This window comes from Catharus ustulatus, chromosome 15 (assembly GCF_009819885.2).
Source record: "Catharus ustulatus isolate bCatUst1 chromosome 15, bCatUst1.pri.v2, whole genome shotgun sequence".
Classification (NCBI taxonomy): Eukaryota; Metazoa; Chordata; class Aves; order Passeriformes; family Turdidae; genus Catharus; species Catharus ustulatus.
The window spans coordinates 13,724,430-13,751,144 of record NC_046235.1 but is presented as its reverse complement, the minus strand read 5'-3'; the positions used below and the strand labels follow the sequence as shown (position 1 = coordinate 13,751,144).

At 47.2% G+C, this 26,715-nt stretch overlaps 1 protein-coding gene across 1 annotated transcript in view; it reads right to left on the bottom strand.

The window, feature by feature from the left end:
• GALNT10 (polypeptide N-acetylgalactosaminyltransferase 10) overlaps positions 1-11,550 on the bottom strand; it is a 77,729-nt gene extending 66,179 nt beyond the window's left edge. Inside the window, exon 1 of the mRNA XM_033072941.2 lies at positions 11,257-11,550. Coding sequence (XP_032928832.1) covers positions 11,257-11,430 — 174 coding nt within the window. The 5' untranslated portion in view covers positions 11,431-11,550. The remainder of the gene's footprint in view (positions 1-11,256) is intronic.
• Between the last annotated feature and the right edge of the window lie 15,165 nt (positions 11,551-26,715).

Here is a 26,715-nt window from a genome sequence, read left to right as displayed (position 1 = left end):
CTGAGGTTTTCAGTTCACCCTGAGCATACAAATACCTGCATTATGTAACACCACAACACAAACAGTGATTGATTCAAAGAGAAAACAGTTTTCTACATTAAGAAATTAAGGGCAACACACAAAGACAGCAGTCATCCTCTCAGTTAAACCTCGATGATTTGGAAGACAGCATGTCAGCTACATACAGATATCCCTAAAAATAACTATTTTCCATTCCTACCCTCAACCTGACCCATAAACCGCTACACTTCTCACGTTCTGTCCATTCAGCTTTTTCTTCACACAACCATATTTCTTCCACTTCATCCTGCAGCACTGGTCCCACTAATCACTGACATATGCTCCAGCAGAGTATTTCCTCTGGCATGCTCTAAAAAGAAGCACTGTCACCAGAGCAATATAAGTGCTGGCAAATATGGTCTGTCAGGTTTTGTTTTCAAGGACTATAAAAATAGACTTCACTGCATTAGGCTTGAAAACTCATACCCTCTAGAAATAATTTCTGAAACAAGTTTTCACATGACTTATTATTGTTTTCAAGTGTCCAGAGAGAAAATCTGTTCTTTTCTATTTAATTTCACATTTTCAGGTTAAGCCAATATTTGAGTTCTTCTACACAACTCACAATTCCCAGCTAATTTATCAGCAATGCCAGTGCTCTCTGCTCACATATTCATAACAATTCACAGCTTCTCAGATACATTTCTACCAGGAGCAGCCTCTTATTATAAAAATATCAGCATTTGAAAAGCCACAAACCATCAGTTGTTTCCATAGCCTGGGCCTTTCTTTCACTCAGGGTGACCAGTATTAGTTTATGCTGATAACAGCTTTGGCCAAGATGCACACAAAAGGATGTTGGCATAGACTGAGGTTCAACTCACTTTCTTGTTAGTTTGCAATTGCTTTGTCAAGGACTTTCTGTAATCAGCAGGCTCAAGCTTCTATTTGCAGAAAATATGACAGTACAGTGAATGAACACTTGTTATCTTTTATACAGCTTTTACACAGATTCTCTGCAGCAAAATCAAGGACAACACAAGTAGGACCTTCACACTTGGCAGAAAGACTTCTCCCATCTTCCTCATCCACATTAGCAGAGCACACAATTCACATCTGAAGATCACAAACAATCTGAGGCACAATGGGTCAAGAATCACATTTCCAAAAATCAGCTGCAACAGCAAGAATGATAACCTGGATAGTTCTCTGGTCTCCATACACACAATCAGATACAATTCTGCCAGTTTCTACATCACAATCCCAGGTCTTCCAGTACTTTGCAGATATTTTTGCAATTTACTTCCACGCCCTTGATATCAAGCAAGCAAAATAATCTTGAGAAATCTCACTCCAAACACTTGAACTGTACCAATAGAATTTCTTCGCTCCTGGAAATAAGACCTATGAGCAGATGCTGGTTTTCTGAAGGGAGACTATTTCTCCTAGGATAAATTAGTACCTTGAATCAGTTTCCAAAACAGCCATACAAAAAATAATAATAAAAAAAAAAATAGGCAGCATGCAGCAGCAAGATATCCATAGGAGTTTTAAATATTTCTGACGTAGTGAGCCACAGCCTGAGAAAATCAAAGGGAAGCAGCAGCCCAGAGTGTATTTGGTGGATCAGCAAAACCAACATGTGCAGGAGTAGGAAAAAAGAGTTATTCCTTCTTACTTGGCTATCACACATAAAACACTGGCAACAGGCCACCTGGGAGATAAACAAGAAGGCAGAAGATAATCACAGGGTTCACTTCTTTTTGAGATCCTGAATAAGCCTGTTACACAGTGGCTAACATGGACTGACAGGCTAAATTTAAGTGACCTTCTGTAATGGTACAGAAAATTACTTTCTTGCCCAATGAAAGCCTTTTACAACATCATTAAGTCTGTATTTACCTAGGTTTTGGGATTCTGATTTTCTTCAGTGATGGAATACATTTTACTTGTATTTATCTGAGCTGAAATTGCAGTCTCTAAAGAGCGCCACTTCCAAGGAAGCAGAGTTAAGATTAAAGTCAGTCTGAGCAGAAGTGAAGGAGCTGCTTACACTTTTAAAAATATTATAAAAACCCCCAGAAAACAAACAAAAAAAATCTAATGGGATGCCAGTCCTGGTTGTGATTATTTTTATACCATACCCTAGATCAAAAAAGACTCATTTTTCAAAGGAACATCATACTCTAAGACATCTTTGAAAACTTTGGTCTAAGTGTTAAGAACACTCAAACTCTGTTTCACCTGTTTTATTTATTAAGAAACTACTAGACTCTCTGAACATTTCTTCTTTGGACTTCATCTGAAGGTTGGGAAATGTTAGGCAAGCTCAAGAAATAAAATAAACTGGTTATTTGCCACCAGGGAGAAGAACAGTTTCCTTGCTAGTGTGATCAACTAGGTAAAAGTAACCTCCCAAAAGAATTTGAAAACAAGTAAAGGCAACTTAGAGAAAAACAAGCCTATGTGATTTCCCACTGAGAAAAGACCAAGACTGGCTACTAGGGGGTTTTAAATACTAGATCTTCTGAATAATCATAAGCAGACAGAAAACAAAATGACTTTCCTTTGAAAAGTCATCTTAGCTTGCCCACATAGCTGCAAGCAAAGGATTTCAGGCTTTAGGGATCAAGCAGAGCAGAACTTCTCATAGCAACTTAAGCTTGTAAAGAAAACCCAGTTGTTCAGGAGGGCTGAAGCAAGACAGCTCTGTGTGGAGGAGGGACAGCTGACAGTGTTTACAGATAAGATCTGGTAAAGTCCCAACATCACAAGACCTTGACTAACAAAGACAAAACTGCCAATCTAATCAGATTTTTTGAAAGGGAGAGTATTCAAACAAGAACATTTCATGCATCCACAAAATTCAAATTCTTGCAGGAGACAGACTGATTTACTGTTATTCTGTGAAATTTCTATGACCAAATAGCTCTGCAGCAGGAGGACAGGCTTCATTTACAGGCATCCGAGTTTAAGACACAAGTTCTTTTTGTTTGAAATGTAGGCCCTTTGCTGGCCATCATTTCAGTCAACACCTGCATTTTCTGCGTATTTAAAAAAATATCCTGGAAGTTTCACTTCAGCAGTCACCTTGTGATCTGCAACCACAGAGAACAGGACAAGCTGTCTCTTTGAAAGCTACATCAGGGAAAGGTGTCAGGTCACCACTAGATCAGCTACACAAGGCATACACATGAGAAATACACATTAGTGGTGAGGGGGATGCTTTGATCAGAAATTAGTTACCTCTGGGCAGAAGCAATTCTCAGCCTAACAGGGAAGGAGGTCAGCATTAACCATTTTGAAAGACAGTTTTTAGAAGATGCTTTCTGCTACTCATGCTAATTGCAAAGGAAAAAAAGTATTAAAGCTGAAAAATTAATAAGAAGTTGAGACTGGAAGACACAGTCATCTTATTTGGTGATATTAAAAGTGAGCTTCTCCACCAAGCTGGGCAGCACAACACAGTCAAGCCTTGGTAGACTCCATCCTCCTTCCCTTCCTTTGCTTTCTATTTCTGGTCAAGGAAAGAATCAAAATATCCACATGAGTTACACGAGTTTGCTTAAAACAGGGTTTCCATTTTAAACCCTCCAGTTCTCTGAATGTACTTGTGAGGGACATGATTTGCAGTAGCTGGCAGCCTGTGTTTCCAGCAAATGACAGGCGGACTAAATAAAACCTTTTTATTCTTGTGAGCTACAGAAGATGTGCCATTAATGGTCATCAGCTTTGGAATGATAGCTTAGCAAAGTGGGAAGGCACGATGCAGTGTCAGAGGAAACTCTGAGTGGGACAGCAGAGACTTTGGTTGTAATAAAACCAATAACTTTTCTACTGAAGCAAGTTTCTCCCTTGGATATTGGTCGCACCAGAGCACCACTGATGCTCCACTGTAACTGTGGTTTAAAAGCCTTAATTATAGATATATGCTCTAGGGAGCTCTATTACAACCTAGAGCTAAGATCAGAGAAAATGGAGGAACTGCAAGAGGGCAGAGAACAGAGGTAATTATTTAGAAAGAAAACCAAATTTAAGAACCAAAAAACAGGAGACCTCCCTTCTTTGAAGCTGCAAGTTAAAGCTTTATCAAGTTTATACAAGGAGCAATAAGCAGACATGTCAAACAACCCATTTCTTGTATTTTAGGGGGTGCAGAGCTGCCAGCAGATCTCAGACACAGCAGAAGTTACTCTTCTACCCAGGCATTTGAAAAGGAGGGCTGCCTGGCAACTCTTTGTGCTCATATTGATTTACTGATCTGTAGCTTTCTCCAATCGTTTGCCAGACCCTGTAAATCTAACAAAGGAGGCAGAGTCTGACAAGTCAGCCATAATTTGATATCCACTACTACTTATATTCTTAACAAAGCTGTGTAGATAAACACTCCACTCCTTGTTGCCTATCCATCACCCACGCAGGATAACACAAATGCAGGAAATACCACCACAGGTGTTGGTTACACTGATAGAAAAGATACCATTGCCACTGAGAGGCCAGGCTTCACGTGGAATAAAGCAGCACCAGTAGCACTTGCTGGCTCCCTGAGCTGTAAGAAGTCATGACCTGAAGGGAAAACCTCAAGCAAACTTCAAGAGATAAAGAATATAAAAGTTTTTCTATCACCAGCAAGACAAAAGGCAGTCTGAAAGCAGAACATGAATTTTTAAACTTAGAAAGTGGGGGCTATTTTCCCTGGGTTTGGAAATTAAGCATCGCACTGTTACACTCTTGAAAGTGACTCAGGCACCAGAATTTGTTCAGGAGTCTGTGAAACATGATAAACAGATTCACACTATCCCTGAACTGCTAAAAATCTCCACTAACAGCTTTTGGTTCTGCAAACAATCTGGGGCTTGAAGGCAAGATAGAATGTCATTTATACAACTTTCCAGAGGCAGAGGAATCCCAGGCCAAGCTGTATCTAGAAGGAATATGCAAGTGGCCAAACTGCAACAGGACTGACCAAAATCCTTCTGTCCAGGGACAGGAGATCAGGTTAAGAGAAAGTGCAAATGTCAGGCAGAAAGGCTATTCTTCATCTGATTTCAGAATAGGAACAGAGAGCAAATTAAATTAACAGAAAAGAACTATTCCCAATCTAGCTCGGTCTGATTGAAGCAACATTTAAATAATGTTTAAATGAATGACTATTAAAATAATGATTAATGTCTACTTGCCATCACAGCATACAGTTTTTAATCCATTCAGCCTTTCCAGTTTTCTAGACAAGGTGATCCAGAAAAAAATCTACACTCAGGTCACTTGACCTGAAGGGACCTATTACTAATAAAAAATTTCATATGCACACAGTCACTGCAGCCACCTCTCTTCCTGAATATACACAAAATTGTGCATTATTCAAGCTACTGCTAAACAGAAGCACTGTTAACTCAGGTAACTGCAGAGTTAACAGGATGGAAGCATGAAGCAGGGTGGACACTAGAGAAAAAGTGTTCTCTGATGGCAAATATCAGAGCAGCTTTGTTTACACGAGCACTTACACTCTGCAGAAGTGCCAGGGAGCTCAGCACACTGCACTCCAGTTGAGGTGCACTCCATAAAAACAAACCACTGACAGCTCCACTAAAACCCACTGGATAACAAGCTCGCAGGTTGAAATGGCTGCTTTCAAAGGGAATCAAAACAAATTCCTGCAGCACAATTTTTCTTTTGCTGACATTTTCAGCACGCAGTGGAATCCCTCCTACCAGCTCTGACTGCACCCCACCAGCTCTGCACTTCCCAGAAGGAAGCCAAAGGCTGCCTGCCTTCACCTGGCACAGGAAAAGGCTGCAAACAAACAGCAGCAGCATGTGGATTTGTTTTAACACCTGGATACAATTTCCTCAAAGTTAGACAGGGTCTGTTCCTACACAGTGTAAGCAAGGTTACAGCTGGCTCCACAAGGAAGCAAATACAGAGTGACAGGAAGGTAAACTGCAGTTCTTTATCTTGTTCTAGTGACGCCTGTATTCAAACAGCGAGTGGAAGGTGGCACTATGTAACCAAGTCTGATTCATGGCATTTTTCTGCCTAATTTCACTAACCCTCCTCACTGGTAATAAGTAACTTGCTGTTAGTTTTTCAGTCTCTTAAGTCAAATACCTGGCAGTTATCCACCAGGAAATTTATAACTGCAGTTGCTCTTAAATTAGTTGTCTCTTGCAATTTGATTCATATTCTTTCAGGAAAAACACACAGCTCTGGAGATAACCAAATCATTATGGTTTTCACCAGTGACCTAAAGCATAGTCCAGATGCCAGGAGCCAAAAAGTTTTGCAGCAGAAATCTTCCTTCCACGAAGAAAGGTCACCATTGCAGCAATTAAGTGCATATGGAGTATGTTTGAACAGTGAAACAGAACCACTTTTCCAATAACAGAATGTATAATAAACCTTTTATTTTCACACAGCATAGGAGACCTACAATACAGCCCATTTATTAATTCACCTCTGCGTTGCCATTACAATGAACATCACCACAATGAGACCTTGAGTGAAGGCCACTGAAAGCTTCCATTTCTTTATAAACATATTTTCAAATTTTACTTTGCACTTTACAGCTGTGACATGGTTTAGACACTTCAGCTCACTTTTCCAATCAGAAGTGCAGGACACACTTATGCAGCTCAGGAAACCCTGCTCGTTTCACAAGTGCACTCACTGAAGTGATAAACTTCAGAGTAGCCACACTCAATCAGTCACTCTCAAATTTAAAACAGGCTTGTTCAGCTGTAGCACTTGCACTCCAGTCCTTAGATGCTGATTGTTTTACACTATACTTAACAGAAATAAGCTTTTCAGAGTTTGCCTTTACATCAGCTGATGAGTGGCTGGCAAACACAGCTGCCAACACAGCAGAACCCAGGAGGTCTGTGAGGAGCCAGGCCCCAGACAGGAGCAGCAGCAAGGTCTAGGATGACCAGTCCAGCTGCAGAGGAACCTATCTGTGAAGTACAGCAAGCTGGTTGTCCAATTTCCTTCTGGCTGGCAGACAGCAGGAAAGGTTTCCCTCTAATTTTCCCAAGCCCTTCTCCTCCCTCCCCAGCCCTGAGCCTGTTGTTTCACAAACACCCTCTTCCTTATCAGCTTTTGCCAACCACACCAGAGCTCTGACAAAGCCTGACAACCTCACAGCTGTCCCCAGGTCGGAAGAGCAAAGCCTGTGCCCTTCCTCAGCTGAGGACACGAGCAGCAGCAGCCTGGAAAGCAGAGCAGCATCACTCAAACATCACCAGGGCTGCATTTTCAGCCATGCTGGCTGGAAACTTTAGGCACTAAAACCAAAGTATATTCCCCAAACTTTCCATCAGCAGCACCCTCCCAAGCCATTTCAATCCCAGGATTGCAGTTGCTTTCTCACTGCCAAGGAAGCAGCAGGAGGGTGTACCCCACATCACTCCAGCCGGCCGGCAGCAGAGGGCACCACACAATCACCGATGTGATTTATACACTTCCATCATGTTCCCGAGTTAATTTATAGAGCACAAATTACTGCTACAACAAGCTACAGGGCGACTCCATAAAGCATTCATCATATCAGATAAAAACGCACTGCCACGAAAGGCAGCTAATTTGCTACAGTGCTTTTAGCCAGCAATTCAAAGAAAAACCTTCAAGCTCAGTATCTCTGTGAGCTCAAATGCCACATTCCCAGAACAGCAGGTTTCACACAGAGCCTGACCACAGAGGTGCAGAGCAGTAGCTCTGCAGAGCATTGGAAGCCACATAAATACCTGCATTAGCCCAAGCATAAACCATCAGCCCACAGCCTAACTCATCCAGGGTTTACACACTGCAAAGCTACATCCACATCAATTAAACATTTCGGCTGAGGATGCTCAGCAGCCTCTGAGGCAGACAGCAGAGATCCAAGAGACAAAAGGAATAGCTGCATTCCTTTTGCTTCTTCCTACCCCCACACCCACAGATCGTATGTTTTTACTTATTGAATAGTTGTTAAAAAAAGAAAAAGATGAATCTACAGAAAAGTCAATCTGCATTCCGTGAGCACACCGAGACACACGTAGCGATGAGCAAACGGTGCAGTCACGAAGTCAAAGCAGCTTCTGAACTGTCACAGAGACACTTCAGTACCACGATGCCACCATCCCCATTTACAGCCAGACCTGTTACACACCCCAGGAAAAAAGGACTTCCCAGATCATCTCCTCTGCTGAGCCACTGTACAGAGTGACAGAGGCCACTTCTGAGCACTCAGTAGTTCAGTGAGGACTAACTCAAAGCTTCAGCTTTTCTAAGGAGATCTGCAGCACGACCTTGAGGCCAAGACCTTGATGACTCCCTTCCATCTCTCCTCTGTGGAGTGAGAAGCACTCAGAGAGCTACAAACCCAAAGGCAGAAAGAAAGAACAGAAACCTCACCCTCCTTTTATTAAAGCAAGACACTATTTTCAGCCACCATAATGTTTCCCCTGAACATGTAAATACAGAAGCAATTAGCTGCCTAGGCACTTCCGCAGAAACAGTTTAGAATAATCTTTCCTAGAATATATTTACATCGTTTCTGATTGCTTAATTTTCTGAAACATTTGATCAGGCACAAGAAAGATTAAATAAAGCCAAATCACCTATAGTGATATATACTGCCATACTATTGAAGGTAACATGCAGCACAGACAGACAACAAGAACTCCTGGGTGGTTTCAAACTTCAAAATTTTAGCATCACAACAAGGTTCTAGGAATTGTTTTATAGCTTTAATTCAGCTGTTTCTTAAAACCTTCCCCTTCCCCCTCGCTTCTGCTATTACTCTGAGCGATAAAACTACTGACTGAAACAGCAGACACCATTTAAAGAGAAAGAATGAGCCTGGACAGAGATTTCATTGAAAAGCTCAATTCTGAAGTACATAGGAAATGTCCTCAATTCAAAGATTAGTCTGCACAAAAAGGCAAATTAAAGCCAGAAACAGAATAAAATCTTTTCTGACTGTTCTGAATATATTTTTTCATTATATTCTCTCCTATCATCTGGAGTTTTTGCATTAAGAAGTCAGCTCTTTCGAACGGCTTCAGGAACAAGCAGACAAACAGCATATTCATTTACAAGCTGGAAGTTGATTATTAAGTACAAAACCCATGAATGCTTGTTGAGACCAAGGAAAGGAGGCTGGAACCACTGCTGGTGAGGATGCCCAAAAACTCTCTGCAGTCAGCTGGCAGATACCTCTATGACAACAGTAAAACAAACCCACACAACTAAACAGAAAAACAAAATTACATTTGAGTTGTTTTTATTCTGCTTCAGCTGAAATTATTTTTACCAAGACAGCCTGTTGTCCTTTAGGCTATGTTTTCCCTTGCTCAATGTAACTGGAGCTATCATTGCAGGGCCAAATCATTCAAAAAATGAGCACATGACACAAATACATCTTCACTCACAGACCCCCTGCAGCCCGTAATTCTATATTAATTAGACTGGAAGATGAAGCCTTCAGCCTAAAACCCAGCAACTCTGATTTACTCAAGTGCAGAGAGGTTTCACTGTGAATTTCCTGCAAGCTGCACAGGCGTTTCCTGCCCAGCTCCACACACCATCAAAACAAGAGCAGATCTCAAATCACTGACAGCTGCCATACTTTACAGAGACATAAAGAAAAATGGAGCAGGCATTGTGTACAACACGGGCAGCTCAGGATACCTAAACACTGAGAACACTGCAAGGACACAGAAATCAGCACAGATACTGCCTGGCTTACACCTACCCAAAGCCTACAGTACAAGGACATTTTTAGAAGACCAAAACCATAAAAGCCAACTTGTCATTTTGAAGCCTTCTAAGAATGATTATCAACTTTCTCCTCGTTACCTCTGGAGGACACAGGATTTCACAAAGATCTTCATTTCACCCTAACACCACACCACATGTAACTATGGAGCAGGGCTTGGTTTTTACCAGTCATGCAAAAAGAGACTCCCTGCATCCCACAGAAATACAAGCACAAGGCAGTAACATCAGGAACTCCAGGCATGTAATGATCACTGTGTGATCACGTCAAAAGGACTTCTGTGCAGATTTGAGGATCTGCTGCAAATTTATGTTTTATGACAGGCAACAGCTGATCCCTTTCCCCAACAGCATGGGACACAAGCATGGTTATAACCATGCATTCAAAAAAGGATTTCTTGGGGGGAAAGAAGAGCTCAGTCCCAGTTTGAGTACAGCTTTTTGAGAGCCTTCTCTGCCTCAGAGCAGAAATTGTCACAGCAGGCTTCTCCACCTTTACGGTGCAGTTACAGCAGGAAGTCTCCAAGGAGGGAAAGATTTAGACAACTAAGAGTTTTAAGTGGTTTTGAACAAGCAGAGCCTTTTAGAGTGGCAGCTGAACTGATAGTTACACAATGACATTTCAAGCTTTCAAGTCCCAATCATTCTTAATGGCACAAAGCTAAACCCAGAAGGGGACACAGCAATTACACAGCCAAAGTAAGCGCAGCTAAACCGTGCTTCCAAACGTCTGATTTGGGTGATCCAACCTTCCTGACTCACACACTACTACACAGACAGGTTTGGCTGTTAAATTTACTACTACACCAGTGGGACAAGAAAGGAATGCAGCCATGTGTTGCAACATCCTCAGGCCACATATCTGGCGGGCATCCTCTGCCTCTCAGGAAGAGTTATCCGCTTTTCCCGAAGGAGCATCACTGCACTGACATAATCCTCCAGCTCCACCTGGTACTCTCCGCTAGCCCCAAGCCTTGCGGGGCCGCAGAGTAACAGGTGATGTTTGCTCCTCGCACCTTTCCAAGGCAGGTACAGCAATGGCACGGAGGCACACCCTTGGGAAACAGAGCTGCCGCCCTTTGCTGTGCACGGATGGGACGAGCTCCCCTTCCTCATTCCTTGGCAAAGGAGGCTTGATTCCCTTACCACGCTCAGCCAAAAAAAAGGCAAGCAGACCCTCCCGTCCCCGTACCCGTGAACTGCCGGGAAGGTGCCGCTCTCCCGCTCCAACGCGGGCACAGGATACACAGAACAGCTCCTTCCCGGGGACAACGAGCCCACCGCGGCTTCCCTTCTCCTCTTATGGGGGCGACTGCCGCTTCTCGCCCCGCTCTGTGATGGGGAGGGGTCGCGCCCAGCCCCGCACGACAGCGGCTCCCACCGCAGCCCCCCGACCCAGACCCTCACCCAGCAGCTCCACCGGAGCCCCCCGACCCAGACCCTCACCCAGCAGCCCCCCCGGCACACCCGGGGCCGCTCAGCCCCCCCAGCCCCACCACTCACCGGCGCCTCGCCCGCCGCTACCCCCGCGGGGGCCGCCCCGTCCCCGCCGGCCGCGCCGCCGCCCTCCAGCTGCCGCTCGCGGTACAGGGACCAGAGCCCCACGTTGGGCAAGAAGACGAGGGCGGCCAGCGCCAGCCCCACCGCCTGCAGCAGCCGCTTCTGCTTCCGCCGCATCGGAGCGGCTGCCGGGAGCGGGCTGAGCAGCGGGATGGGGATGCAGAGCCGCGGGGTGAGGAGGGAGCGCGGTCCGGCCGCCCCCGCCGCGCTCCCGGAGCGCAACTTTCGCCCGCGCTCGGCGGCGGCGCCGGGCGGCAACTCCGGCACTTCCGCTCCGCTCGCGCGGGGGCGGGGCCGCGGAGACCCCGCCCACCGCCCGGGGAGGCCCCGCCCCCGCTCCCCGCTAATTACCCTCCGCTAATGAGTCCCCGCTAATCACTCCCCGCTAATGACTCCCCGCTAATGACTCTCTAGGAACGGCGCTCCAGAACGCCGCGGCACGGCGGGGTGTCTGAGCGGGCGCCGCCGGAGCGGGCTTCGAACCGGCGGTGGTGGGGGGGATGGAGGTGGTTAATTGGCTTAAAGCGCCTTAATTGGGGAGGGACCCCTTAATGGGAGCGGGGACTAAGGTTGGGGGAAGCAGAGCAGTGTGGAGGTGAGGGGCTGCAGGTGGTCCCCAAAGGAGCACAGAGGTGGCCCCGAAGGGCTGGAGCTCGCCCCACGGGCACTCGGTAACCGGGGACAAGCCGGTCCCCACCGCGGAGGGACATCCATGGCTCAGCCGCACCGACAGCCAGGAGCGCTCCGAACCCAGCCCCAGCCGCGGTTCGCGTTAAAAAACAGCGCTGTTTAATCGGATAGCAATTAAGCGGCTTCAACTGTAACGTAAACGATTTAATTGGCAGCGCAGGGTAGTGCTTGAAGGGCCTTTTTAGGCAATAAAAAAGCAATGGCGGCACGGCTTTCCCAAAAATGGGGAGCGCTTTCCTCGATGAAGAGCACGGGAAGATGCTCTGCCAGCACAACAGCCGCGAGCTCGGCTGTGTCAACAGCAAGGCTGTGACAATCCGGTGCCCTGCTGGGCACTGGTAAAATAAATATTAGTTCTCTTCCAGTGCGAACCCCCGCAGGGAAATACCTAATTTCCTGGAGCAACAACAAAAAGTCTACGGAAAACCATTATGCACCCCAGCATTCGCAGCTCTTGTCACCCTCGCCCCACACCAGCAAGTGGATTTAAACTTAAATAAACTTCCATAACCCACTAGATGGCATCTTCCAGCAGATTTCAGCGCCTGCCGCGAGAGCCAAATTATCAAGGAAAGCATTTAATTTAGAGAGCAGGTTAGAGTTCCTCAGTCTAACTACATGTTAAGGCACCTTGTACTTTCATTTTAATTATCGATGAGAATTTGTCGCCAGCTGATTTCTTTACCAGACGTGTTAACGCTTCCATTGTTTCTCCGCGGGTGGAGAAGATACCGACCCGTGAAATCCCTTCATTCCTGCCTTTAGAGCAAAGCATATTCCCTTTATCATCTCTGAATCACCTCCGGCAGTGCAGAGACTTAGGCAGCTCCTGAATAATGCATAGCCACTAAAACTGTACAACAATAAAGCTACATATACGTTACCTGGTACTGCGAGAATCCAGGCTGGAAAGCTACAATACCTCTGATTTAGTGCTGCAGTGCCAGTGTGCTGCCATATGGACCTTTATAATAACATCCACATCCCCTTGCCTCTGCAAGAGCTCTTTGAAAAGTGGCTGTGAAATAGCAGGAGGTTTCGTAGGGATGCACACAGGCTCACAGGCTGCCCTTGGCAGAGCATCCTCATTTATATAAAGAAATGACAGCCACAAAGTTTGAGAGTTAATTAAAACAAAGCCACTAGCTGGCTTGACATATGTTTAAATTTAGGATTGTGAGCCTGCTCGCTAAATTAAATGTTTGCTTCATAAATTGGCTTCAGCAGAGTTGCACAAGTCTTAGCTGGCAACAGATTATGGCTGGTGCTGTAGGTAGATTAGTATTTTGTATATGTGAGAGCATCCTGAATGATCAAACCCTCTAAAGAGCCTTGTAGGAATTGAAGTCTGGCTGCTCCTCAGTGATCACTCTGGAAATGGATGTTCCAGGTCTTCCCTTTCTGCTTTAAGAGGGAGTCAGTCCTGTTGGGCTTACCAATTAAAATAATTTACACTCCATGCAGCTTCCTCGGTCCCAAATAAATAGATGTTTCTTCTAGTAAAGGTAGAGCATATCTCCCTCTCCTCTTTCTCCTGAAGTGTTTTGGTGGAGGCAGAGCTCTGATTTTGGCCTGTTGGATGCAATGCCTTGGGGATTGATCGGGTACATGCAGAATAAACATGGATTTACATTTCTGAGAAAGGAGAAAGCCTGTGGCTGTTAAGCCTCTAACTGGAAAGGGAAATGGTGTACCTTCCCCAGGCATCTTTTCAAAACAAATATAGGATAAATTAATAGCAGCTCAATCCCCATCTGGAAGCTCTCTTCGCTAGCGAGCTGGGTTGCTGGTTTGCAGCTCGTGTGCTGAGCTGCTGCAGGGCAGAGTGCAGCAAAAGTGGGTAACAGCATCATGAAAATTAAAAGCCTTGATGAAGGATGAGGAGCAGGGCTGACCAGAGGGACTTGGTCAGCAGATGCTGGGAAAGGGCAGGAGAGCATTGAAAAATGCTAATGGGAGTGGATGTGACAGGAGTTCCTGGGATAAAGCCCACAGATGGCATGACAGCATGGAGACGAGATGGCACTGACTTAGGGAATCAGTGCTCTCCTGCTTTCTGGTCTCTGACTGCAGCTCCTCAGGGCAAGGACTGACTCATGTGAAGGGCTGCATTTCGACCTTGGAACTCCTGCAGGGGTGACTAATGGAAAGCAGGGAGTCCTTTGGATTCCGGTGACTGAGGTGAATGGTTAAGGGATCCCTCCTCTCCTGCTAAATGGTCATAAGTGAGACAAGAGCTGGCTTTCCATGCTCCCACTGCTGTGCCAGCCTCACAGCATGGGTTAGGGGAGGAAACACTGCCAGAGGGATGGCATATCTGCAAAGGGAAAATGGGGAAAAATACCCTTGGGTTCCCAGATTCTGCAGATACACGTTACCACTATGGGGGATGGAGTTGGGGAGCTCCCATCCAGGTCTCTGTGTCCACCCTGTGTTCTGTGTCAGACAGCTGCACCCACAGAAAAAATCAGCTCCTTTTTTTGATACGTGTTTGTATGCTGGTGATGCTTTCTCTTTTCTGAAAATCTCATTTTTAGCCAGGAGGAGAAAAGGAAAAACAATCACTAAAAAATGAATGAACCTCAGCTATGGCTGTGTCACAACAGGACTTTTGTTTTTTGTGGCATTTCTTTATCCTTCGGTGTTTATTAGTTGAAATTCAGCCCAAATTTCATGTGAACAGAATTGATTTTTTGGGGTATTTCTTCCCCCTTTTTTTCTTTCCTGATAGAAGACAATGCCAAGGAACCTGCTCACCTGTGGGCAGGAGCACAGCCCTCCTCTGCTCAGTGTGGGGGTGCCTGTCAGCACAGCCCCCCACAGCGATCCTGCTGCACTCCCCCAAACCCTGGAGCTGCTTCCAGCCAGCACTCAAGATGCTGAAAAACAATGTAAATGCCTGAATAGCTCACAGAAGTGAGATGATTACAGGCTTTTAAAAAGAAATTGCAAACCTTGTCACTGCGGGAGAGCATCCAGCCCTCTCCCCATCCCTCCCAAGAAATGAAGAGACAGCACCAACATCCATGAATCCTTGTGCCCTGGTTGGGAGCTACCTGTGGCATGACTGACCTGGGGTTTTATCTGCATAGAACAGACTTTTAGCAGAAAAATAAATAAAATAAAAAGAGTGATCGTCTGAGCAAGCAAAATCCCCACGGTCAACAAGGAAATCTGCCTGAATATACCTTGGACAAACAGAGCCCAGCACTGCAGGGCAGGAGAGGGTGGCTGAAGCTGGATGCTGGTGGAGGATGCTCCTGTTTGGGGAGTGGTGCCATCACCAGTGGTCTTTCCTCCAGCCTGGTGCAAAATGGAAGAAGGGACTGGGTCCATCTGCAGCCTGGAGTCATGCAAAAGCAACGAAGCTGTGGAAAGAGTTTTCCAAACTGTGACAATTTTGACTCCCCTGGCCTTAAATCACGTAATTTCAGTGATTGCCTGTGGCAGGGGAAATTGCTGATGTCTGAGTTGAAGCACAGTCCTGGAAGATGAGGCAGTGATGGCTTGCTGGGAGGATAAATAACTGGAGCAGAGGATGAAGCAAGGAGGGAGCCTCACGCATTCCACATTGCAAACAGATGCAGAGATTTCCTTTGCACAGGAATATATTTTTCCTCTGGAGTAACATGAATCCATGCCTCTCTTGGCCAGGCTGCCCAACCTTTGGGAACATTAGTGGCTGAGAGGGTCTGAATGGTCCCAGCTCTCCCTGCTGGACTTTGGTGGTCATTGAGGACATCACGTCTCCAAGCAAAGCTTTGCACAAAGCCATGTCAGGCTGCTTTAGTGCTAGAGCTGCTTTCCCAAAGCAGCCCTGACAGTTTGTGCATAATTATCAGTGGGGTTCAGTCTAGGAATGAGGAGACAGAGTGTCTATTCCTGGCTGTCTACTCAAGTAACCTTATTTTAAAGAAAAAACGAAAACCACAAATGTTGTTGCAGTCTCTCTGGCTGGAATAGGCAATGAGCCTTGTCTGCTCCCTCTGCTCTGAATTCAGAGCTGCTGCAATGAATCGGACTCATTCCAAGTCCAGTGGAGCCAGGCAGACAGACTGCAGTCAAGATGTCCCCAAAACTCCCTGGCTTCTCTGAGCACACCGTGAATTTTGAGGCCAAGGCTCTCTGTGCTTCTCAGGGGATTTGGAAGCTCACGCTCTAATAATTAAGGCAGCTTTGAACATCGTAGCCTTCAGCCTGGCTTTTCTGTTCCCTGTAGCAGCCATTAGTGCTTGGAACAGGTACCAGCTCTTAAAACGGGCTCGCCAAGGGCTTGCATGGTTTTGACAAGGAGGAATTTAAAGAGACTCTCCAATGCATGTGTGAGAACAAAGAGCTGATTTCTGATTTCAGTGGAGGTTTGCAGCTTTCCTGTGGACAGGATTCATTTCTACATCGCTGAGCTGAACCTGGAGGATAGGTCTGCTCCTCTTCCATCTTGCTGGATGTATTCTGGGGTGAGAGGAACATCACTGGGGTCCAAAGTCTTCTTTAGGGTGGATCTGCAGTGAATCAGAATGTTTATATGCTCAAGCTCTCTTTTAACAGATTATTTGCTAAGTGTGATACACTTTGTTTACACCACTAAAAAAATAACCATGTGGAAAGGGGAAATCAGGATAAAGATGCTTAACCCACCTCGTAAAAAATATGGAAAGGGAAAAATAAAGCTAATTTTAAGAAAATTTAGGTGAAGTGATTAAAAACTTCAGTGATACGGATAATATCATCTGAGGTACCAAGGGGAGAGGAAAATGGGGTATAAAACTTGAATAAAGGAGAATCAAATCCAGAACAGGTGTCAAGAAGCACCTTCCCAAGTGGAGAATCAAAAAAGTAGGGAATGACCTACCAGGCAAGGCTGGACTGGACACACTGGAGATTTCCAGGATGAGCTGTGACCCTGGAGCAGGAACCTGGGGCTGCTTTAGGGGTGGACTTGCCAGTGCTGGGTCAACAGTTGCACTCCATCATCTTAAAGGTCTCCTCCAGCCTAAATGACTCTGTGTTTCTAAGCACAGAACAAAATGTGCCAAGTGCCCTCTATGGAGTCTTGCCCTGCCTTCTGCATCTGACATAAAATCAGCCTCAGGATTTTTCATACTGAGGAAAAAAGAATTTCCCTCTGTAAGAAGAGCCTGGGCAGCTCTTCCCATGGGAGCCTCCTGCTTCTTCACCCCTCTGGATTGAAAACATGACATGTTCAGCCTTGGAGGGGCCCTGAGCCACCCAGCAGGTGCTTTTGGGCACTCCACTGCTGCCACCCATGCCATGAGCCAGTGCAGAAGGTGTGCAGTGGGGGCTTCACCCTCCCCCCTCTTCCCCGTGGATCCTGGTGGTGAGACAGTGATTTGTGCCTCTGCTGGAGGAGCATTTGGCAGTGGAGTGGCTGTTAGCAGGTGTCTCGAGTGCCCGACAGGAGGGCACGGCACTGAGCCTGCCCTTGCTGGGCCAGCAGTGAGAAGGCTCTCCTCTCTTAAAATAGATCCTCTCCAAGGGCTCTTGTGTTCAAGAGCTAGAAGGAAACCAGGACCTCTGTCCTTTATATTCTGTCTCGGAAAAGAAAGGCAGAAAAAGCTGTTTGAGAAGCAGGGAAGGAAGGCAGATGTGGTGTGGGATGGGATGGGAGATGAGACTGGAGGGCAGATGCTCCCTGGAGTCGTGGTGCTGATCCATGGAGATGAACAGGGAGAGCCTGTGGCACCAGGAGCTCGCTGCTCAGACCTGTGGGATGAGTCCTGCTGGGTCAGCTCAGATCTTCAGCTGTGTCTCAAAGTCATTGCCCTCCACACCTTCGGGGAACCTCACTCCTCCAGGCTGCCCTGTGGCTGCAGGGCCATCAGCCAGGGCTGGAGCTGCTCAGGGTATTTTGCCACTTTTTTATCTTTTAGAGATGAATTCATATCTTAACATCAGAGGTTTGGATAGCTCATGTTTTCTTATTCACATCCCTAGGGTTGCTCTTGTTCTTTCTTCTGGCCTCTGAGACACACAAAGACCTTGTGGAAGGAATTGTACAGCTCCCATCAGCTGAATCTTGTAATTCAACCAAAATTCTGTTATAGTTTAACTCTGATATATGGAAGTACACAGAGATTATCTGGAGGTTAATAAAGAGGCAGTTTTCTCCCTGGAAGGCCCTGTCCCAACAGGCATTTCTATCAGACAGTGTCTCCTTTGGAGGAATTCTCCCCTTTTTTGGCTACAGTGACTTACTTGGAGCAGACATTTGCACTTGGAGAGGTGAAGTTCAGTGATGCCTTCATCCTGAAGATCCCTAATGTCCTTTCTTCTCCTCCCCCTGTAGTCTGCAGTTCATCCCTCCCATCCTCCTCCTCCCTCTCCTCCTGCCCTGTGAGGCAGGCAGTAATGAGTCTCCTGGGGCAGCAGACAACAACCTTAAGTGCCTGTGTGCGTGAGAGGCAGTGATTAACCTGGGACCATCAGAACACTCACTGTGACAGGCTCTCCGTGCTCCCTGGGCTCCTTCTGCAGGGAGGGTGACATGGGAGGGCCAGGGCTGGGCTGGGGTGGGAGCAGGAACAGAGGAGGGATGATGCTGCTTTTGGAGGAAGCCTGGGAAGCCAAACCCTGCCTGTCCCACATCCCTGTTGCTTAGCAGGTGAGTCTGCAGGGCAGACACGAGGCAGCAGAGATCCCAGGCTGTGGCTGTCACATCCCATTGCTGTTACTGCTGCTGAGGATGGTTAATTCAGCAGCCCCATGTTAAAGACTTGAGTCTACCAAGCAAAGCCCTGTGCAGAGCTTTCTGCTTTATTCCCAGGGGATACAGCAGGATGGAAGATAACTGACAGCTGCTTTGAGCGTGCTAATAACCATCATCTTGCAGTACACAGCACTGTAAGACAAAGCACTTCCCATGGGATTCTGCCAGACTTTCCCTCCTGGGAAACACATCAGAAAGTTTCAGAGGAGACAGAAAATTCACCCACCCAAGGAAGACCTCAGGCTGAACCCTGTCTATATCACAGAGGGGAAATGGCAGGCAGAAAAGTCCCTTGGCCTGAGCTGTGTGGTCAGAGGGTGAGAGGGGTGGGGTTGGGGGTCCCCTTTGTTACCAGGGCACAGAAAAGAAAAGGGGTTCATGTTCTTCTGTGCCCCAGAACTCTCCTGTACAGTTCTGGTATTTACTTGCTTAATTTGTTGGGAACTGAACAAGAAAGTCAGTCCTGGGACTCTTGGATTTCAGCCTGAAGCTGATGCATAGATTTGCCCAGGAAAGCAGCAAGGGAGGAACTGGGTGAACCAGAGTGAAATCTTGCTTTGCTGCTGGGCTGTCTGAGAAGGGAGAAGGGAAGGAAAACACAGTGAATGTGTCCAGCACTGGAGAAGAGATGCTCTCATCTGGAAAATCACATTTCCCTGCTCCTTGCACAGGGATTGCAGAAGTGTGGACTCTCCTATGGGAATAGTTCCACATGGACTGTTTCTCCAGCCACCATCCAGCCTAGCTCCCCCTTTCTTCCCTGAAATAAATGCAGACAGACCAAGGAAGAGCAATGTGACTACAAATCTTGTAGAGAGCTGTGTCAGAGCCACAGAGAGTCTCATAACTGTGTAATGGGGTATGCAATAAGCCTAATGAATCTCCACCACCAACCCAAGGGCGTGTCCTGGCTCTGTGTGTTGTCCTCTGAAGGCAGCCAACAAATAATCAAATTAGGACAGCTCCAGATTGGCTGGTGATGGCTCTGCCAGCTCCTGGCTGTCAGGGCAAGCATCCCCACATCATCCTGCTGCCCACAGGACCCCATCCCTCCCTGGGCCTGGGCAGGACCAGTCCCTGCCATGGGCATCAGGGACCACATGGGAAAGGCTTTGCACTTGCACATTCCTGGAAATGCTGAGGGGCAGAGCAGCTAACAGTGGTGATGGACAGCAGTGGGGAATTGTGCTGGAAATGAGCTGGAGAGGCAGGAGGTGCAAGGCAGGGAGAGGCCACCCTGGGGATCTGTGCATGGGTTGGGCATCTCTGCCAGCACATCAGTTCTCAAAAGAAAAATATGATGACCACAGAGCTGCTTGGAAATGCTTCAACAGAACAAGGTTTTTCCCCCCTGGAGATTGCCAATTTGTTAAATCCCAGCTGTTTTGCACCAACAGATTTCAAGGATGCTGTGACAAACCTCAGGCAGGTCACAGGCCCCAGCTCTCCAGCTGACAGACCTGAGAGCTCACATGAGGGCTCAGTCTTGTTCCTATGGGAAGGAGGGGACAGCACAGAAAATGTGACACACTGAAGCTGCAAACCCCACCTCTGGTGTTGAGAGCTGAGCACAGAGGCAGGGAGACATTCTGTCACCCTGCTGACCTGCTCAGGATGTGCTGGCACTCTGGTGCACACCCAGACCCACAACCACCTCTGCCTTCCAAGCTGTTCTGCTGGCAGCACGCAGTCACTTCACTGTTCCATTCCCTGGTGACGTCCCAGAGTTGTCTGTGTGCTCTGCTGGGATGCAGGCTGGGCAGAGTGCAGGGGACATTGGCTGTCTGGTTACAGCAGTGACATCTAGCTGGGGACCACAGGGACTCTCAGCACAGAAAGCTGCTCCTGTGTGGCATTTTTCCCTGGTTTCAGGTTGGGCCAACATGGTGAAGATGGATTTTGAACTTGCTAAAAACAAGTGCCTTCCCATCCCTCCTGTCTGCTGGAGAGATCACCCACCCTGACACTTGGCTCCATGCTGGGAAGAACAGGACACTCCAGTCTGTAGGCAGACAGCATGGAGAGCAGCTTTTCTGCTGATGCAGAGCCTCTGGGAACATTTCTAGAAGCATTTCTGCCATTGCAGGCACAGGGATGCAAATGATGGCTGGAGGGTTTCTCAGCTCTGTGCTGACAGGGGAGTCAGGGAACTTCTTGCCCAACTGAGACAGCCTGGCTGTGGGCTGGGAGGACTGGGAGCTGTTTCCTCAAATCAAATTCCCTGCAGTAATTTGGCTTTGCTACAAGTGGCATTTCCCACCTTATCATAGGACTGACGCTTCCTAAATTTGTGCCTCTTAGAGCGTGGCTTTAGGTGAGCACAGACACACACGGCTGCTGGCTTTGTGTGCTGCCCTTGAGCTGGCCCATTTCCTCAGAGGGAAAAGCAGAGAGAAGAGGAAGAGGAAGAGGAAGAGGAAGAGGAAGAGGAAGAGGAAGAGGAAGAGGAAGAGGAAGAGGAAGAAAGAGAAGAGGAAGAGAGGAGAGGAGAGGAGAGGAGAGGAGAGGAGAGGAGAGGAGAGGAGAGGAGAGGAGAGGAGAGGAGAGGAGAGGAGAGGAGAGAAGAGAAGAGAAGAGAAGAGAAGAGAAGAGAAGAGAAGAGAAGAGAAGAGAAGAGAAGAGAAGAGAAGAGAAGAGAAGAGAAGAGAAGAGAAGAGAAGAGAAGAGAAGAGAAGAGAAGAGAAGAGAAGAGAAGAGAAGAGAAGAGAAGAGAAGAGAAGAGAAGAGAAGAGAAGAGAAGACACAGGGGAGAATCTGAGGGGAAACCAAACAGATCTGCTGGGTTTGGAGAATGTGGGTAGTACCACATCTGAGTGAGATGTGAGACTGGAAGCAATTGAATTTTTAGAATCTAATGAGAGCTCAGGCTGCATCTCCTAAAAAAGAAATTAATACATTTACAGTACCAAAATGAGAGCTCCACTGGGAAGACACAGCTTGTGGGACTGGCAGAACTTTCTCAGGAATGAACAAGGAACCCTGGACTTGGCCAGTTATAAACAGTCCCAATGAGTCAAAGCAAATAGTCCTGAGAGAAGCTGAAATGTAAGAGGCAGGTGGAATTGTCTAAAGGGAATTGTCTAAACTGGGAAAATATTCAAAAGAGCAGATTCCTCTTTCAGGCTCCAGACAACCCTTCCACTCAGGACTTAGGTAGAATCTCACTGGTGTGGGGACAGCCAAAAGAAATCTGTGTGCTGGTGGGTGGGTGGTGTGGCCCTCGAGCCATTTACAGTCAGGCTTCAGGGACATCTGGTGCCTTGTATTTAACACATGCATCCTAAATGGCCTTTTTTCTCCCCTCAGACCTGAGGTGTGTGCTAACAGCTTTCTCCTGTCCTAGGGGGGCTCTCAAGGCACTTCATGGAAGGGAAATTCTGTTGTTTCCTTCTCAGTGGGGTGCCAGGGGACTGACTGATCCCTGTGGAGCTGTTTGGTGGCAGATGGGCTGATGGGGAACCTCAGTGCCCATTCCCTGGGGCACCCAGAGCCCAAGGGGAATGCCCCAGCTGTGTCCTCTGGCTGGTGCTGGGCTCTGGCTCAGGGCTGCCAGGCTGCCACTGCCTCCCTGTGAGCTCTGGGGACTCCCAAAGTCCCTGAAATACAGGGCAGTGACTTAAGGGAACAGCTGGGGTGTGCTGGGAGGAGGCAAGTAATGATGGACAAGAGGAAAGAAATTTAAACAATGAAAAATGAGCTGACATAATTCCTCTGAGCTTCCACAGACATAAACCCTCTGCTCTACAGGCACCTGGGTATATCTCATCAGCTTGGATTGGATTGTTCCTCCACGTTCCTCCACATATTTTAGTTGTGTGGATGAAGAGAAATGTGGCAGAGAAGAAGAAATACTGGAGAAGACTACAAAAAGATGTGAGCTGCCAGTGTGTTTTGAGTTCCTTTATTCTGAATCAATATTGAACTGAAGAGGAATTATAAATCTAACAGATTACAGCTGAAGCAATGCCAGGGCATCTGTTTCCAGATATTCTTTTTTCTTTTTCTTTTTTTTTTCTTTTACTGGCTGGAGCAGCTGTTTTTACAAGAATCCACAGTAAAAGAGTTATTAAAACAAAGGGGGAAAAGAAATAACAATAAAAGGAAGATATATAGAACACAAGGAGTAGCAGAGATGAGGGGCTGGGAAATAAATGGAAGAGGAAGAATTTGACAGCCAACAGTTTGTAACCAGCGTCAGGTGCTACAAAATCTGGAAGATGTTTGTTTTATGAGGCAGTGATCCCCAGCTCCAGGACTGTGCTCGGTGATTTATGGCTCCTGGCAGCTGTTGCAGAGGTTGAACTAAGAGCAACAGAGACAGAAATGTGTAAACCACCCTTGGTGCTTGCCTGTTGTTTCCTAATGGAAGGGGATTTATTGGTAGGAAGCCCGTGGGGGTGGCTGGGGGCACCTGTGGGCAGGTTCCCAGCTCCATTTCTCCTCGTGCCTGGGATCAAACTGACTTCTGATGAAATTCAGGTTGTGATTAAGGCAGGGGGCACAGAACTGAGGGCATTCGTGTGGCTTAAAGCCTTGCTGTGCTTCAGCCAGGAGGATGCAGTCAGCAAAAGCATGCTGGTAGCCTGGCTGAGGATGGAATACCGGGTCAGAAGGAAGCTCTGTGAGCTCATGGGGCTGCTTGGCACGGTCCTGGCTGGCACCACAGCTCACTGGGGCAGTGTGAACCCACCCAGCCTGGGTGCCTTGCCTGTGCATTGTTCTCCAGTGAGTTACAGAGTCTTCACTTTCCCAAACCTTTATGGAATGTAACAGATTTCTCCAGAAATTATTCTAAAACAGGCAAAATGAACCAAAATTTGGACAGTCTGACCTTTCCTCACACATCACCTTGTCACAGTCTCCAGCTCTGCAAAGGGTGGCTCCCAGCCCTTGAAAAGCCTTTTGCAGTGGCATTTTGCAGGATTTACTGTGGTACATACACCCCTTTGGGAGCTCTGCCCTGTTTAGGTGCTGTGCCCTTGATATGTGTTGGAAATCATGAAATCAAGCAAAGACCCCTTTTCCAAGCACAGCTTGTCTCCACAAGCAAGGGTTCACATTCCTCCCATTGCTTTACCAGCACTGATTGCTGTGGCTGCCAAAACCAAAAAGAGAATTTTGAGTTGTATCTGAAGTTACTCAAAAGCCAGAAAAGAAAACAATTTGTCAATAATCCATGTGCTTAACTTTCTGTCCCAGGAATGACCCCTGTCCTTGCAAACAGCACTCACCTGAGAGACTCAGGGGATGTGGGAAGCAGCCCCTGCTGCAGCTGACACAAAACCATTCAGGATGTCAAGGATTTGGCCTTGTGCTTGCTTCAGGTTTATTGATTCATTTTGCAACAATGCACCGTAAACAGATTTATTCTTATGGTTATAATTGAGCCGATGAGAGCTTGGAAGTGGGGACTGAAACAAGCAGAGCAGAAATCAAGCCTGAAAGAAGACAATGGTAGAATGAACACATCTCCCAGATGGTGGGAAAGAGGAACTAATGTTTCTCTCTGGCCCTGCATGTTCAGATCCAGCACTGCTCTCCTTTGGGGCCAGCTCCACTTGTGCCCACAGCCTGTGCTGTGCTGCCACCAAGAACCCACACCCAGTGCTCTGCTGTGTCCTTGGAGGGTTCCCTCCCTCCCTCCCTCTGGCAGTGCCCTGTCTGCAAACCTAAATTTTAATGCTTTTTCCAACCTCAGCCCTCTCTATTAAATGAGGAGAAGCAGAATTCTCTTCTTTCCCTTTCTTTTTCTAGGTTGTGTCTTTAATTGCTGAATTTTTCATCTTTCCTAAAGCATCTGAGAGCACAGAGAGCAGTGGCCCTCCAGCCACTGCTGCAGCTCCAGGATGTGACCCGAAGAGAAATTATTCAAGTAAATTTGCAGTCACCTCACAAACAACTGCTGAGCAGGAAGGCAGGAATCTTCCCCTAGTCCACAATTTGATGCAGATTATTCACATGGTGCTGCTGAGGATTTAATATACTTGGCTGGGACAGGACAGAAATGATGCCTGCTTAATATGACAGAAAATAAATAGAATCTGCTTTCGAAGGATGCATTGACCGAGCTGTCGTGCCTGGTGCTGGGGAGACAAGTGTCTACAAGCTTCAGCTTAATGTGGCATGGAAATGTATTGGGTTGTATTTATGGCCATATACAATACTTAACTGGCTATTGTGCTGATTAAATATTTAATTGACTGTCTGTGAGGAGAAATGCACCATTAGTCTATAGGGAATTACACTGTTCCTTGTGCCTGCTCTTAAATGAAATGTGTAATTCGTTGTCACTTAAGCATAATGTTAACTGCCCATTAAGGACATATTTTCAAGGGAAATAAACACAAAACTTGCCTGCTGGCATTGCCCCAGGTGAACCCTCACGTGCCTCAGTGTGGGCATAGCCCTCAGGGGTATCCCAGGGCTCAGGGGACAGTGGGGAGGGACAGTCAGGAAAAGACTTTGGGGTTCCTGCACTGCCAAAAGGTTCTTGGAGGTGTTGGTTGAGGCTGATTTCAACTGCTTTTCCACTGGTCTTTAGCACTGTGGCTGTTCAGGTCCTGTAAGGGGAGAGAGAAGGGCCAGCAGGATGCTCCTGAAATACCTCTTCTTGCTGCAGAGAGCCCACTCAGAGACCACCAGGAGAGTTTCTTTGCCTAGTTTTGTTTGGGAGTCCAAATTCAATGGGGAAAATAGAAGGAGGAAAGAGGCAGGGAGGAAGGCTTGTGAAAGGAATGGTTTCTTCCCTTCCTCAGGGCTACCCTGGGGTGCAGCAAAAGCCAAGTAGATGGAGCAGAGCTCTCTTGACTTGAGAGCTCACTGTTCTCTCACTGCGCTGAGCACCTGCAAGAGAAACATTTGGAACGTGCTGAGTTTTATGCCTTGTCATTATCATTATCATTTAATGTAAACCCTGCAGCGTGTGATGCAGAAACTGATGGTATTTTGTTGGAAACCCACCCTGCTCTTGGTGCCCAGCATCATGCTGAGAGCTTCCAGCAGCACCAGGACCCCGATGGCTGCAGACTCTGCCGGGCAGAGTTCCCCCACCACGGCTGCCACGGCTCTGTGATTCATCCCAGCCATGAAACTGCCATCTCTGTTGAATAACTGGTCCTTCAGCAGTGTAACTCTTTTTCCATTGACAGTTTGGCAGGCTTCGACAACTGGCTCCTTCTCTTCAGCAGATTTTCATGTCCCTGCCCGCGTGCCGGCTGCAGAAGCAGCTCCAGGGCAGCATCCTGACCTGCAGCGAGATGCCTGCTGTGTTTGATGCTTAAAAGCACTGGCCAGATATTGACATTCAATAGATAAACCTCACATTCTGAATACTGCAGCGTTATCAGCGTCCTTAGAGCCAACATTGATTGGGCTGAACTGTCTGATAAGCGCAGCTCTGTGCCTCTCTCCCACACTCACTGAGCTAAGGGGGTTTTTAACTTCATGATGAATGGTCCTGAGCTCCAGAGCTTCTCTTAACAGGATTGACCTGAAGACAGAGCTATCCTAGGGCACACAACCAGGAAAGCCCTGCCAGGACTGGAGCAGTGAAAGTACAGAGTTAATTTTAGCCAGGATCCAGATCCTCGTTAGGTGCAGGCAAAGTGAGACATTTCCCTGGCTGGCATGGGCAACTCGGCCTGCCTGGCACCAAGGCTCCATGCCTGTGATGTGCTGCAATGCCCACAGACAGCAGCATCTCCTACAAGAACCCCAGTTCAGCTCTACCACTGTGGCTGCTCATGTCTCCCCTCAGCCTGTGCTGGAGCTGGGAACCCTTCAGGGCACCCAGCCTTGAAAGCATCTGGCTGGGAGCTGGGGAATTCCCTGGGGATGACGAGGTGGTGGCACCAGTCATGCAGGACCAAGAGCAGAGCTGCATGCAGCAGCATCCATCCTCCCAGTGCTGGCTGGGAAAGCTGCTTTGCCACAAGAGAAGTGGAATGTGTGAGTGTCAGCAGCCAGGGCTGCCTCTTTCCCCTCCT